The following is a 15,000-nucleotide window of genomic DNA, read 5'->3' on the forward strand; positions in this document are numbered from 1 at the left end:
GAAGTGTTTAAACATTAAAAACAAGATCGTCAGAACGAATCCCCATGACGTTAAATTCCACCGAGTTGGAAATTTTTTCCATCACCTGGCTATCCTCTTTCCGTATTTAAACATTTGGTAGCGCAGTGAAAGGAGACTTGCATTCAAGGCCGTTACTTGTAAACTAAATAAAAAAAAAGCAAAGTTAACCTGGGTAAGATTTGAACACAGAGCGCATAGACACACAATCAAACACTACGGGTTATTTTGTTAGACATTCTTGCAATTCTTAGATAAGATAGAAATGATTAGGTCGTGTACGAAACAGCAAGAAGGATAAAACCTCTAAAAAAACTGTTCGTGTGTTCGCTAAATGTGCAAGAGTCATAGGCGCAGGAGTGGCTGTGTGGTAAGTAGCTTGCTAACCAACCACATGGTTCCGGGTTCAGTCCCACTGCGTGGCACCTTGGGCAAGTGTCTTCTGCTATAGCCCCGGGCCGACCAATGCCTTGTGAGTGGATTTGGTAGACGGAAACTGAAAGAAACCTGTCGTATATATATATATATGTATGTGTGTGTGTGTGTGTGTGTTTGTGTTTGTCCCCCTACCATTGCCTGACAACCGATGCTGGTGTGCTTATGTCCCCGTTACTTGGCGGTTCGGCAAAAGAGACCGATAGAATAAGTACTAAAGGCGGTGCCCCAGCATGGCCGCAGTCAAATGACTGAAACAAGTAAAAGAGTAAAGAGTAAAGGAGAGAGTCAGCAGCGAATTCTCCTTCTAATCGCAATCTACTGCCTTAAAAAAGAAGAAATAAAGGACATAATAAATAATGTAGTCCTAGATAGATTATGCCAGAATAAATGACAGGATGATCACGGTTGGAAAACTTCCATTAATCATAGGTCTGTTCAAACAGAGCTAACCAGGAGCAAAACACTAGCTACAACAACAACAAAAACAACCAAAAAAACGGTGTAAATACAAACAGTAAAGCTTCAACATGTTAGATGTTGCTTCCTTTGGTAGAAAACCTTCAGAAGCAGAGACACAGTATTGTTTTCAGTAGCATTGATCTTTCTACGAAGGAAGTCTTTGTTGCGTTGTTTAGTCAAACGTGTAATAGTTACAATAGCTTTAGGCTGCACGCACCGTTTCTCTTGATTTGTCTTCATCAGAACACAGTAAAATAAAGTTGATATCTTTGTTAACCGCTTTGCCGTTTGGGTGGAAATATCTTCAAACTTCTTTCGATATTCCTTTTTGCTTTGAGATTCTTTTAAACTTTCTTGACTTTATACTTCCTTCCTAAATATTATTTAAATATTGATGGTGTCGTAAATTTGTGTAGTATCATATATACATACATACATACATACATACATACATACATACATACATACATACATATAGATATATACATGTATATATGTGTTAGTTTTTTAAAACTATTAGCCAAATATGTATAATAACTGTGCTTATTAATATTAATATATACACTGATATATATTTTGTTTTATTTTGTTTTGTTTACCTTGCATTATTGTACCAATGAGTATTATATTATATAAGTGTAGCATTATGAAGTTTATGCATAAGTTTTTATATTTTACATTTTTTATATTTTTATATTTATATGTATTGGAAAAATAATTTTTTTCACAATTATAACAAATTTAATTCTCTGAAGAGGCCGTGGGGCATCCTTGTTAATGCCTCATTTATACCTGCCTTTATGGCTTATAGGTTAAATGAGGTATGACTGCCCTCGCTGCCGAAACAGCTGTCAGATATGATTTAATTACATATTATATTTGAAATTTTATACTTATATCTCTTTGTCTATTTACATTTACTGTATATTTTGTATAATGCCTTTACTGATATGTAATGGTGTAATAAAGTATTGTTTGGGTATCATCTGATAGTTGATGTTTTATTGATTTAAGTATGTTTCTCCATTTTCTAATTTTGTAGTTATATATATATATATATATATCAATTCGTTTTGCAAGATTACTGATGTGGAATGGTGTGTTGAAGCAGATATTGTATTATTTCGAGAGATGATTTTTTCTTTACCAATAGTGCGTGTTTCTATTTAGAAAAAATGTCCATCCTGAAATACAATTGATACACACACACAAGCACACACACACATATTTATATGTATATATATATAATATATATATATATATATATGTGTGTGTGCGTGTGTGTTTGTGTGTGTGTGTGTGTGTGTACGTCAGCAATATATGTGTGTAGTAGGCTAATATGGTCCTAGGGTGTTTAGGAGTGTGTGGTAGCAGTAGCAGATATCGCAGTATCATATTGTCGCTCAGACTATCGTGTGTTTTTATACATTGCCAGTCACAATGCGCTTCGCATACTTTTTAAGCTTACAAATAGACGCCACTCCTCTGGCTAGGCGAGCAAGCCAACATTTTCCCTTGATCGGAAGGCGACCATTTACAACAGCATGGACTGGAGCAGCGGCAAAGGAAGTGTCTTGCTCAAGAACACAGCGCGACAACCTGTGGGGGGAATCTAGCCGACGATCTTACGATCGTGAGGCTAAAACCCTAACCACTAAGCTACTAGGTAACAGATATTTGAATCTAAAATTATTTTCTTTCCTACTCTAGGCACAAGGTCCGAAATTTTGGGGGAGAGAGGCAGTCGATTAGATCGACTCCAGTACGCAACTGGTACTTAATTTATCAACTCCCAAAGGATGAAAGGTAAAGTCGACCTCGGTGGAATTTGAACTCTGAACGTAAAGAGAGACGAAATACATATTTCTTGGATTCTACTACTTATTCTATCAGTCTCTTTTGCCAGAGTTTCACGTTCCCGTTCGTGAAACTCAGAGTAACAGCTTTTGTTATATTTCTGCTGCTTTTAAATAAAGTATATATATATATATATATATATATAATTCAAATGTACAGAAAACATAAGACGAAAACAGGGGAATCAACAACAAGCAGCTTTATTAGTTTAATACTCGAGAAGAATGGAAAAGTCTTTGGTGTTATTAATCCAAACAAGTGGAAATATAGCAGCAATGAGATTAAGAATGCACATATATTCAAATTAATTAGAATGTAGTTAGATTTTAAAATATGGGAACAGGAATGCATATAACTGGTTTCGTAGTAGATTTTCAAAATTGTATGAAACTGTTTGATGCATGCTGTCTTGTTTCTCTGGCGGTTATTATAAAACTAATTTGTATTTAATTTATAGAATGTGGCTCCAAACGCTGTTCATTTTCGTAAAAATATACTGGTGAATGTTCATGTGGCAGTCACTCGAGAAATTCTCATAAAAGCTTTTCTCCATTGAATATGTCATAAGTCAGTTAGAAAAGAGCGATTTGAATAAATTAGGAATTACAACCGTGTTTCGTGGTCTGCTACCACAACAGCTCCTTTATAGGATCCAGTTAGCTCAAGACATCATCAGGAGGAACCACGTCCGGTTTCGGCCCCTACTCCTCTGCCGTTTTGACGTGGCGCCCCCCCCCCCTTTCAGAGGTGTCTTCAGCTCAGGTGTTGAGTGCATGTCTCCTTTCTTCTTCTTTCTTCTGTTCCCTGGCCTCCTCGATGTATCGTCAGCGAGTGTCAGCCGGTGACTGACTGTCTTGTCAATTTTTTTCCTTTTAAATACCTGCCACATAGGCTCCAGCAGGCAGCCCCAGCAAGTTGTCACGTGACACTGTCTCACCGTAACTGACTAGTGAAGGCGCGTAGTTTTAGCCCGCGCTTTTTCTAAACGACCGTCACCTATCAGTCAGCTTGTCTCACCTAATGATGTATTCCGCTGTGTTTTCTCTCTCGTTTTTGGTCAAGTGTAATAAATACTGAAACTTGACTTTAATTAATAATATATAATTGAATACGTAAAAATGTTATAGATACTTATTGTTTGTTGTTCTGTGGAAGAATGATGCTATCCATTAGCACTAGTTCACTCCCATTGAACATGTTGAAACATATCCCTTCTTTGTTTACACGGTGTAAGATAAGTAAGACGACAAGGTGTGTATTAAATAAAATAGATGATAGCTGCTATATGAATTTCGTGTTTTCTTAAGAATGAGCGCGGGCAGTTCTACATGATAAATTTTTACGATAATTATTCAGAGTAAAACTTGTCACAAAAAGCGAATTTCGGCTGGTTATACTCGAGATTGCTCCAATGTGGCCAGTCCAAAGGAAAACAATAAGCTCAGAGCATTACATTCCGTGGAAGAAAGCACCATATGTATACGAAAACAAGGACGGGAAAAAAAAGAGAAATGTTACACAAATACAAATAACAGGACATAACAATAGGTGTCTTTCGACTAAAGACGAATTAAATTAAGCTGACGTGTGTTGAAGTAAATCCTTATAGCAAGGACATAAGATTTAAGAAGCACAGGAGGGAATATAGATGTTGCACGGACAGTAGTCCAACCAAGAAAGAAAGGTCAGGCCTGGCTGAACACTGGTCACATGAGGAGAGAAGAGATACATACATATATATATATAACAGGAAGATTTACGAAAATAAACAAAAGACGAAGGCAGGTGGAGTACAAACAATCAATTGTATTAGTATGGCGCTCAGGAATAGAACTAAAACAAGTCTTTTACGTTTCGAGCCTACGCTCTTCAACAGAAAGATACACAGAAAAGAAACACGTAGAGAAACAAGGAGAGAAAAAATGCGTGGAGGAGCTAACGAATCAACATGGCGGTCTGATTTCGGCCAGAAGTCAGAGATCAGACGTTAGACGCAAGAGGGATAGTAGGGGAGATAACAAGGTCAAATGACCTCGCCCCAACATAAGGGTGCGTGTGTGTATGAGAGAGTATGTATGTGCGTATGAAAGGTCTGGATGGGTGTTGGGGTAGAGTGGGGGTTGTGGGTAGAGTGAAAGGGGGACAGAAGAGAGAGGGAGGAGTGGAGGAGGGAGAAGAGAGATGAGGGGGGGAGGAAGAGAGATGAGGGGGAGGGAGAGAGATGAGGGGGAGGGAAGAGAGGATATGAGCGGGAGGGAGAGGGGAGAGGGGTGAGAGGGGAGAGGGGAGAGGAGGAGGAGAGATTAGATGTGTGGTTGAGGGGGGAAAAGGAAGGAGAGGAGAGGAGAGAGGGAAGGGAGGGGGGAAGAAAGAAGGAGAGGAGAGGGAAGGGGAGGGAAAGAGGGGGAGGGAGAAGGAAGGAGAGGAGAAGAGGAGGGAGATGGGAAAGGGGGAAGAGGAGGTGGGGATGGGAAAGGAGGGGAGAGAAGGGGAGTGAGGGATCAGAGAGAAAGAGAGCAGGCGAAGAGGGAAGAAGAAAGAGGAAAGAAGAGGAGGGAAAGAGAGTGGGGTGAAAAGATGAAGGACTGAAGATAAGTAGGAGTCGGGGGGGGGGTTAGATGAGAAGGGGGAGTTGAGACCAAATGGCGTAAAAGAGCGAAGAGAGAAGATTAATTCCTGTTCACGGCATGTATAATAAATACATTTATAAATGTATATTATGTATGTATATATGTATGTACGTTTGTATGCATGTATGTGTGTGCACCAGCGTGTTTTATGGGAGGCTTAAAAGGAATTGTAGAACGTTTTATTTGTAGTCCTAAATTTTTTACACGAAATGACTTCTGTCCTTTGGATACCGATAGACCTGTCTTTCCTGTAGAACAACTTGGCATTGCAATCAGCCAGGACAAGAATTTTTTTTCCTCGAAGTCTGAAGATTAATTTTTTTCAACTTAAATTCTTCGAAAGTAATTTTCTTCACAGTAGCTGAATCCTATGACGTATATGTTGTTGATGCTGATCTTACGGACGATAAGAGTCGTAATTTCTTGAAGAGATTTTTTAAATCATCCTGCAAGTAGAATTAAACATACAGATCAACACAGATACGCATACATGGATGTTTATAAATATATATATATATATACACACACACACATGGATGCATACATATATATTTAAACATACATACATGCATACATACGTAGATATACACACATATACATACACACATGCACACATACATGCATACATACACACATACATATATACATACGTACGTACAAAATAAAGTATGAAATATACACGGAGAGAAAACCACCATGTGGATTTTTTACATGCTTAGAGATAAAACCACTATTAGGCAAATCAAACAGTGAAAATCATAAGCCAATACATAGAAAAAAATTAATTAAAAAATATAAAATATAAAATTCCAAATTAAAATTTTTAAAATTATTTAAATAATTTAAACTTATAAATTTTAAATATATATATATATTTTTTATTATTATTATTTATTATTTTATTTTATTTTATTTTATTTTTTTATTATAATTATTTTTTTATTTTATTTTTTATTATCATTATTTTATTATTATTTTACTTTACTTTATTATTATTATTTATGATTTTATTTTATTTTTTAATTATTTTTATTATTTTATTTTATTTCATTTTTTTAATTATTATTATTTTTATTATTATTTTATTATTTTATTTTTTATTATTATTTTATTATTTTATTTATTTTATTTTTTATTATTATTTACTTTATTATTTTATTTTTTTATTTATTATTATTTTAATATTTTATTTTATTTTATTTTATTTTATTATTATTATTATTTTATTACTTTATTTTTTTAAATTATTTTTATTATTATTATTTTTTTATTTTATTTTATTTTATTTTATTATTATTATTATATTATTATTTCATTTTATTTTATACATATATATATATATAAAACTAATGTAGGATAAAATTCTTTTCGAAAAAAAAAAATTATCAATGGCCAGTATATCAAAAAATACCTTTAAAGTTAAATTTATAAACAACTTACAAAATAAGGCCAAAAAATTCTAATACCAAATATGGCGCAAAAAAGACAAAATTGTCAATAACCATTATAATTTATAATTTAATGGTTATTGACAATGTTGTCTTTTTATCGGCATATTTGGCATTAGAATCTTTTTTTTTGACCTTATTTTGTAAGTTTTATATATATATATATATATATATACAAAATAAGGGCAAAATTATTTATAAATTTCACCTTTAAAGGTATTTTTGATATGCTGGCGATTAATAAAATTTTTTCTCGAAAAAATTTTTTTTTATCCTACATTAGTTATATATATAATATATATATATATATATATGCTCACATATTCATAAATGGGATGGGGAGATAACTTCGTTTCTTTCTAAATTATTTGAATGGACACATTAAATATTCTTCTTTAATTATGTAGCTCTAATCTTCCTGTACATCTAATATTTTCCCTCTGTGAGATTTGAATAAGGTTTACCTCTTTTCAGACAATGGCGTACCAAATAGACAAGACTAACAATTTTTGATGCTTATAACTCTTTGCTTCCAGTCATGATCGTTTGATGTCAATTTTACTCAATGGGCGAGGTCCCGAAACTTAGAGCATAGGTTTCACATATGCTGAACGAAAGAGACAAACTTCAGTGCTTCTCTATCGCCACCACCTTTCATGCTCGGCTCCAAGCTACTCGTGGACACAACAGAAGCTTCGTTACTCCTATCCCACGGGCAATGAATAATAGAGTTTTTACATCAAAATGTGTGTATATATATATATATATATAGATATATATATATATATATATATATATATATATATATATATATGCATACATGTATATATAATATAATACAATATAATATATATATATATAGATAGATATATAGATTGACTGACAGAAACATAATATATATATATATATATATATATATACATGCATTGTATATATATTATATATATATATATATATATATATATATATATATATATAGATGAGTGTATTTTACCTTGTTAACAATTAACACGGAAAAATAAATAAATAGTTACCAGGGCAGCAAAAATCTCACAAGTAAAGATGTTGTAACTCCTTGTTTATAAAGGTTGAAATTCGTGTTTACGTTGAATATTTTGAATAATATGAATAAAAAATGGAGTTAACGCAGGTGTTAACAAGTATTTTTACTTTCTACATATGTTCGAAAATCCACTGATACTATTCAAAGATAAAAGGTATAAACAATGCAATCTTCTCTTCGGGAAAGTGAAAAAACGAAACTCGTCAATACGACATTTTAGCAAAAAATGATGGATTCGTATAGCGATAGACAGAACGCTATTAAATATTAATACATTTACTAATACTAACATTAATTTAGCTAATACCATCCAACCCTCTAGAATATTAATAACAAGGTTATTGTATCTGAAGTCAATTCCAATAGAATTAAATTTATGTCAAGTAACTCTAAGATTAGAAATTCTATATACCAGTGTGTAATCAGTACTCGTAATAAAGTACGATTTTACATTGGAAGCACATCGTTAGAGTTATCTAAAAGAATTTCTATCCATTACTCAACATTTAGGGATAGAAATAAACGGAATAGTACCGGTCTCAGCAAACTGATTTGGGATTTAAAAGACCACAATGAACAATTTCATTTAGAATGGTTGATCCTCTCAATTTCGATACCTTATGACAAAGGCAAGAAATTCTGTCTTCTCTGCAATTCTGAGTTATTTTTCATTATTTTTCTAAAAATACTCTAGTAAACACGGTTATAGAACGAGCATACAGATGTAAGCATTGGCAGAAACATACTTTTAGTGCATATAAGTAGTCTCTATCATTATATATAGTTTAAACTTTAATTCCTTTATATTTAACATTCACTATTAATATCCCTACTCTTTCTGTTAGCTACTTATGACGTTATATCATATAACGTTTTTTAAACAATATTAATAGCGTTCTGTCTATCACTATACGAATACATCATTTTTTGTTAAAATGTCGTATTGACGAGTTTCGTTTTTTCACTTTCCCGAAGAGAAGATTGCATTGTTTATACCTTTTATTCTTTTGAATAGTATCAGTGGAATTTTCGAAACATATGTAGAAAGTAAAACTACTTGTTTAAACCTGCGTTAACTCCATTTTTTATTCATGGCCGCGTGCATACGTGCATATGTATTATGTAGGGACGTTCGTATATGTAAGTATATCGTTTGTTCTGCATATATATATATCTGTATTTATGTACTCTTGATATATTCAACCGATGACGGTAAAGCTTATTTAAGCAAAACCAGAAATCCTGGATCTTGAATTATTCAATAATTTTGCTTGTATACTTTGTCCCTCTGTCTTATCTCATGGTGCGATACGAACACTTAACGTGGTTTTCATAGTCAGAGTTTCGACTGCTATTTCGGCAGTTGGTGTCTCTTAGACACCCTCATTTTTAATTATTAATATATATATATATATATATATATATAGAGAGAGAGAGAGAGAGAGAGAGATAATAAGGTAGTCACTTCAAAAACTCTCTATAGAATATATAAACATATATATATACATACATACATGCATATATATATACATACATATGCACATACATATATATATATATATACATGCATAATTAAAATCACAATAAGGGTGAAAAAAATTGAATATTAATTAACAACATCAATTTAAAACACTAAGTGGCCTAGCGTAAAAAACTGTGATTCAGTAAAAATTATTAATACAAGTAATAAGAGAGGGACCACATGTGGTCACTCTAACGCTAGAAATAGATCCGCAAAGGGAATCCAGCACTAAAAAATTGTTCTCAAGCATTAATTCAACACGCCAAGAATGTAAGCGGGCAGGACAAATGAAAAATAACGAAAAAATGGATTAACTCTATACAATTGTTTCATCGTTAATAGATTGTGTATTTTACTTACAAATCATTTTCGAATCATCGGTAGAGTATATCAAAAATATAATTTGCTGAACCGAACGCCAAAATCCATACGAAGCCGAGCAAGGGCGATCGGCACAGCCGATTATACTTGCAGTTACGTTCAAATATCCACATTCTTGGCGCGTTGAAAATACCGGATGTAATGTAAATACTACCCCAGTAATTTACTGCCGGTTTGAGAACATATTAATTTATAATTAAAATCATAATAAGGGTGGAAAAAATTGAATATTAATTAATAACATCAATTTAAAACACCAAGCGGCCTAGCGTTAAAAAACTGTGATACAGTAAAAATTATTAATACAAGTAATAAGAGAGGGACCACATGTGGTCACTCTAACGCTAGAAATAGATCCGCAAAGGGAATCCACCACTAAAGAATTGTTCTCAAGCATTAATTCAACACGCCAAGAATGTAAGCGGGCAGGACAAATGAAAAGTAACGAAAAAATGGATGTTGTTAAATTGGCAATGAAATGTAGACGACTGGCCGGATGGATCCTCAGAACCTTTAGAACAAGAGAACAAGAAACCATGATGGTCCTCTGGAGGACACTTGTCCTAAGCCACTTTGACTACTGCTCTCAGTTATGGTCACCATCCAGTGTCAAGTTGATCACAGAGCTCGAGGCGATCCAACGTAGCTACACGAAGAAGATAGCCTCTATGCAGAATGTAAGCTACTGGGAGAGACTCAAGAGATTAAAACTATATTCCCTGGAGCGTAGGCGGGAAAGATATGCCATAATATACATCTGGAAGATCCTGGAGGGACGTGTCCTAAACTTTGGCATCGAGAGTTACGCAAATGCCAGAACTGGGCGCCACTGCGTGGTGCCTAGGACTCCAAACTTGCCATCAAGATGTAGGACAAGATTCTGTGATAGCCTGGGCTTCCGAGGCCCACAGCTCTTCAATATCCTCCCGAAGAACCTGAGAGACCTGCATGGGGTGGATGCAGATGTCTTTAAAATGAAACTGGATCTCTTCCTGTCAGGTGTCCCAGATGAACCAACTTCACGTCAGGAGGTGCAGATGAGGGCAGCTGCATCGAACTCTCTCATGCACCAAATGGCAGTTGCTAAAAAGCTTTCGTGAAGTAAAACCAAGTAGCAACACCAAATGGCGGTGCCCCAGCATGGCCACAGCTCATAAGCTGAAACTAGAATCAATCAATCAATCAATCAATCAATTGTTTCATCGTTAATATATTGTGTAATTTTACTTACAAATCATTTTCGAATCATCGGTAGAGTATATCAAAAATATAATTTGCTGAACCGAACGCCAAAATCCATACGAAGCCGAGCAAAGGCGATCGGCACAGCCGATTATACTTGCAGTTACGTTCAAATATCCTCATTCTTGGCGCGTTGAAAATACCGGATGTAAATACTACCCCAGTAATTTACTGCCGGTTTGAGAACATATTAATTTATAATTAAAATCATAAGGGTGGAAAAAATTGAATATTAATTAATAACATCAATTTAAAACACCAAGTGGCCTAGCGTAAAAAAACTGTGATACAGTAAAAATTATTAATACAACTAATAAGAGAGGGACCACATGTGGTCACTCTAACGCTAGAAATTGATCCGCAAAGGGAATCCACCACTAAAGAATTGTTCTCAAGCATTAATTCAACACGCCAAGAATTCAACGCGCCAAAAATGAGGATATTTGAACGTAACTGCAAGTATAATCGGCTGTGCCATTCGCCTTTGCTCGGCTTCGTATGGATTTTGGCGTTCGGTTCAGCAAATTATATTTTTGCTATACTCTACCGATGATTCGAAAATGATTTGTAAGTAAAATTACACAATCTATTAACGATGAAACAATTGTATAGAATTAATCCATTTTTTCGTTATTTTTCATTTGTCCTGCCCGCTTACATTCTTGGCGTGTTGAATTAATGCTTGAGAACAATTCTTTAGTGGTGGATTCCCTTTGCGGATCTATTTCTAGCGTTAGAGTGACCACATGTGGTCCCTCTTTTATTACTTGTATATATACATGCATATATGCATAAACACATACGTGCATACATACGTGTACATACATATATACATTTATGCATAATTACATACTTACATACAAGCATACATACATATGTGTGTGTGTCTATGTATGTATGTATGGTCACTCTTAGAAAGCCTTTGATGATGTCTCCTCAATTGTGGCTGTGGTAGGGGTAAACAACTACTGTATGAAAATACAATTTCTTAATATGAATAGATGGTTACGGAAGGAATTTTTTTAGCCTTATATCTACTGGACCAGGCGGCTTACCTGAGGATAAAACAAGAAAAGAACAAGATTCGCTTACTCTGAAATTATCATTCATGAAGCCATAGATGATAGGGTTCACAAAAGAGTGGGCCATGGCTAACCAGTGTAGGGAAATATATATAGATATTAATTTGGAACCGGGCTTCAAAGCTAGTTCATAATGGTACTCGAGGAACAAGATTAATATACTTAAAGGCATCCAACATACACCGAACATGACTACAATGGTCAGTAGCATTTTTACAACCTGAAAATAGAAGAAATGTATATATAAATACACATTAAGCTCAGGACACCACTAGCGAAAAATACGTAAACATATAACGAGAGAAAAGTACAGGACAAAACATGAAAAGAAGTCTAACTCCTCCTCAGTTGTCGACTATTTATTACCCCTATTTCGAGCTTTACACTTATTGTATATTTTTTATTTATTTATAATCGAACACTACACAGCCTTATCCACAGTAAGTTCTCATATATATATATATATATATATATATATGTATAAGTAAATAAGTGGAGTTGAACGCAGATGTTATTTAAATTCTTTTACTTCCGACATATGTTTCGAAGACAACATTGGTTTTATTCCAAAGGAATAAACGGTGTAAAATGCAATCTTCTCATCAAGAATGAAAGAGAACCTATCTCAACAACAAGACATTATAATAATTTTGATGACTGCATAAATGATAAACAGAACGCTATTAAGTATTTTTTTAAAAACCGTTAGTAGATTCGACGTCAAATGTAAGCACTGGCAGAAAATACCTTTAGCTCATATAAGTGATTTTATTCATTCAGCCCAGTAGCTACTGGTGATATGGATAGATGTATTATTCACTGTTCCTTATATATCGATATTGGAGGGAACAAATCTCGTTTAAGCATTGGGCTTGCTGCGAGTTAACATCGCTGACAAGGCCTAAAAAGGCTGAAATGTATCTGACGCGCCAGCTAGCCGCTGTCAGGAAAGAATTTCTAGTATATACTCTTTTACTTGTTTCAGTCATTTGGCTGCGGCCATGCTGGAGCACCGCCTTTAGTCGAGCAAATCGATCCCGAGACTTATTCTTTGTAAGCCCAGTAATTATTCTATCGGTCTCTCTTTTTGCCGAACCGCTAAGTGACGGGGACGTAAACACACCAGCATCGGTTGTCAAGCAATGCTAGGGGGACAAACACAAACACACATACATATATATATACATATATACGACAGGCTTCTTTCAGTTTCCATCTACCAAATCCACTCACAAGGCATTGGTCGGCCCGGGGCTATAGCAGAAGACACTTGCCCAAGATGCCACGCAGTGGGACTGAACCCGGAACCATGTGGTTGGTTAGCAAGCTACTTACCACACAGCCACTCCTTCGCCGTTTACACTTTTAAACACAATACGTTTATAGATGGTGTTATCTCGAACAATCAGTCACATTTAAGTATGATGCAATCAAATCGGTCGGGTGACTTGCCTGGATCACTTTTAACTCATCCACGCCAAGCGACCCGAATCGAGCGACGAGACATGGATGTCTGATGTTGTTTGTTCCTTCTCGAACCACGCCTGACTCATAAGGGCCGGTTTCCCGGTTTCCTTGGCGTATAGGTTTCCCACCTGGACGGGACGCCAGTCCCGTCGCAGGTGAGCTGCAAGATGCAGGAGGAAAGAGTGAGAGAAAGTTGTGGCGAAAGAGACAGCAGAAGTTTGCCATTACCTTCTGCTGGAGCCGCATGGAGCTTAGGTGTTTCGCTCATAAACACACACATCGCCCGGTCTGAGATTCGAACCCACGATCCCTCGACCGCGAGTCCGCTGCTCTAACTACTAGGTCATGTGCTTCCACCATGGATGTCTGGTTTGGGTTTTAGTCACATTGATGTTTCTCTTACTAAAATGTCTCATCTTCGAACGCTATCTTGATGATAACAGTAGTTCTCTAACTGGACTAGATGATCCGTGTCATTGTCAGTTTAATGTCTGTTCACCCAGTCAATATCTAACCATTAATTAACCATTGACTCAATAAGTTCATCTGACAAAATTGTTCCCGTTCACCATGCTGCATCCCATTATTTCAGCATTCCCTGTCTTGGGTGGATACATGCGATTCAAACCATAAATGGGACCCTGAAGAGTGATATTACACCGGGACACAGTAGACCTCGGAACAATGGTGTCTCAAAAATTCTACCACACTCTCCAAGACCCGGAAATTCTCGAACCAGGTTCCCACTCAAGATTGCGCATATTCGTGATAGGTACAGTCGATGAAGTGATTGTAAGAAGGCGGTGAGCTGGCAGTCGGGCGAAATGCTTAGCGGTATTTCGTCTGCCGCTACGTTGTGAGTTCAAATTCCGCTTAGTTTGACTTTGTCTTTCATCATTTCGGGGTCTATAAATTAAGTACCAGTTAAGTACTGGGGTTGATTATCCCCTCCCCACAAATTCGAGGCCTTGTGCCTATAGAAGAAAGGAAGGTGATTCTAAGAAAATATTTATATTAATCCCAATAACAAAATGAATATAGTAAATTAACCGATTGCCATAAAACATGTACAATTTTCAGAGCGACAGCCGTAAAACAGACAAAATAATATTAACAAACATAAGATATATAACATTGAAGTAATGGTATTCTCACCTTTCTTTTGGCTCTTAAGGCCAGCTGATCTCTGCTCGTGTCTGCATTTCCTGGTGCTCTCCTCTTCCACAAGACATTAGCAAGTATTGAGTAAGTCACCGTTAAAACAATAAAAGGAATGAAACAAACAAAAACGATGTTCATCCACCAGTAAATCGAACCATGTGACGCTTTTTCCCAGATCTCGCCGCATACCAGAACGATGTCTCCTTCGAAGTAAGCTTCCGCAACTCTGGCC

General features: G+C 35.5%; 1 protein-coding gene across 2 annotated transcripts in view; it reads right to left on the minus strand.

Moving 5' to 3' along the window:
- Positions 1-5,530: 5,530 nt before the first annotated feature.
- Positions 5,531-15,000, minus strand: part of LOC115222755 (RYamide receptor-like) — a 10,602-nt gene continuing 1,132 nt past the window's right edge. For both annotated transcript variants that reach the window (XM_036511953.1, XM_036511952.1), the window contains 3 exons: positions 14,763-15,000; positions 12,151-12,360; positions 5,531-5,848 (listed from right to left, as the gene is read on the minus strand). The exon at positions 14,763-15,000 is cut by the window's right edge. In XM_036511953.1, coding sequence (XP_036367846.1) covers positions 5,771-5,848; positions 12,151-12,360; positions 14,763-15,000 — 526 coding nt within the window. In that variant the 3' untranslated portion in view covers positions 5,531-5,770. The remainder of the gene's footprint in view (positions 5,849-12,150; positions 12,361-14,762) is intronic.

Source organism: Octopus sinensis, linkage group LG21 (assembly GCF_006345805.1).
Source record: "Octopus sinensis linkage group LG21, ASM634580v1, whole genome shotgun sequence".
Classification (NCBI taxonomy): domain Eukaryota; kingdom Metazoa; phylum Mollusca; class Cephalopoda; order Octopoda; family Octopodidae; genus Octopus; species Octopus sinensis.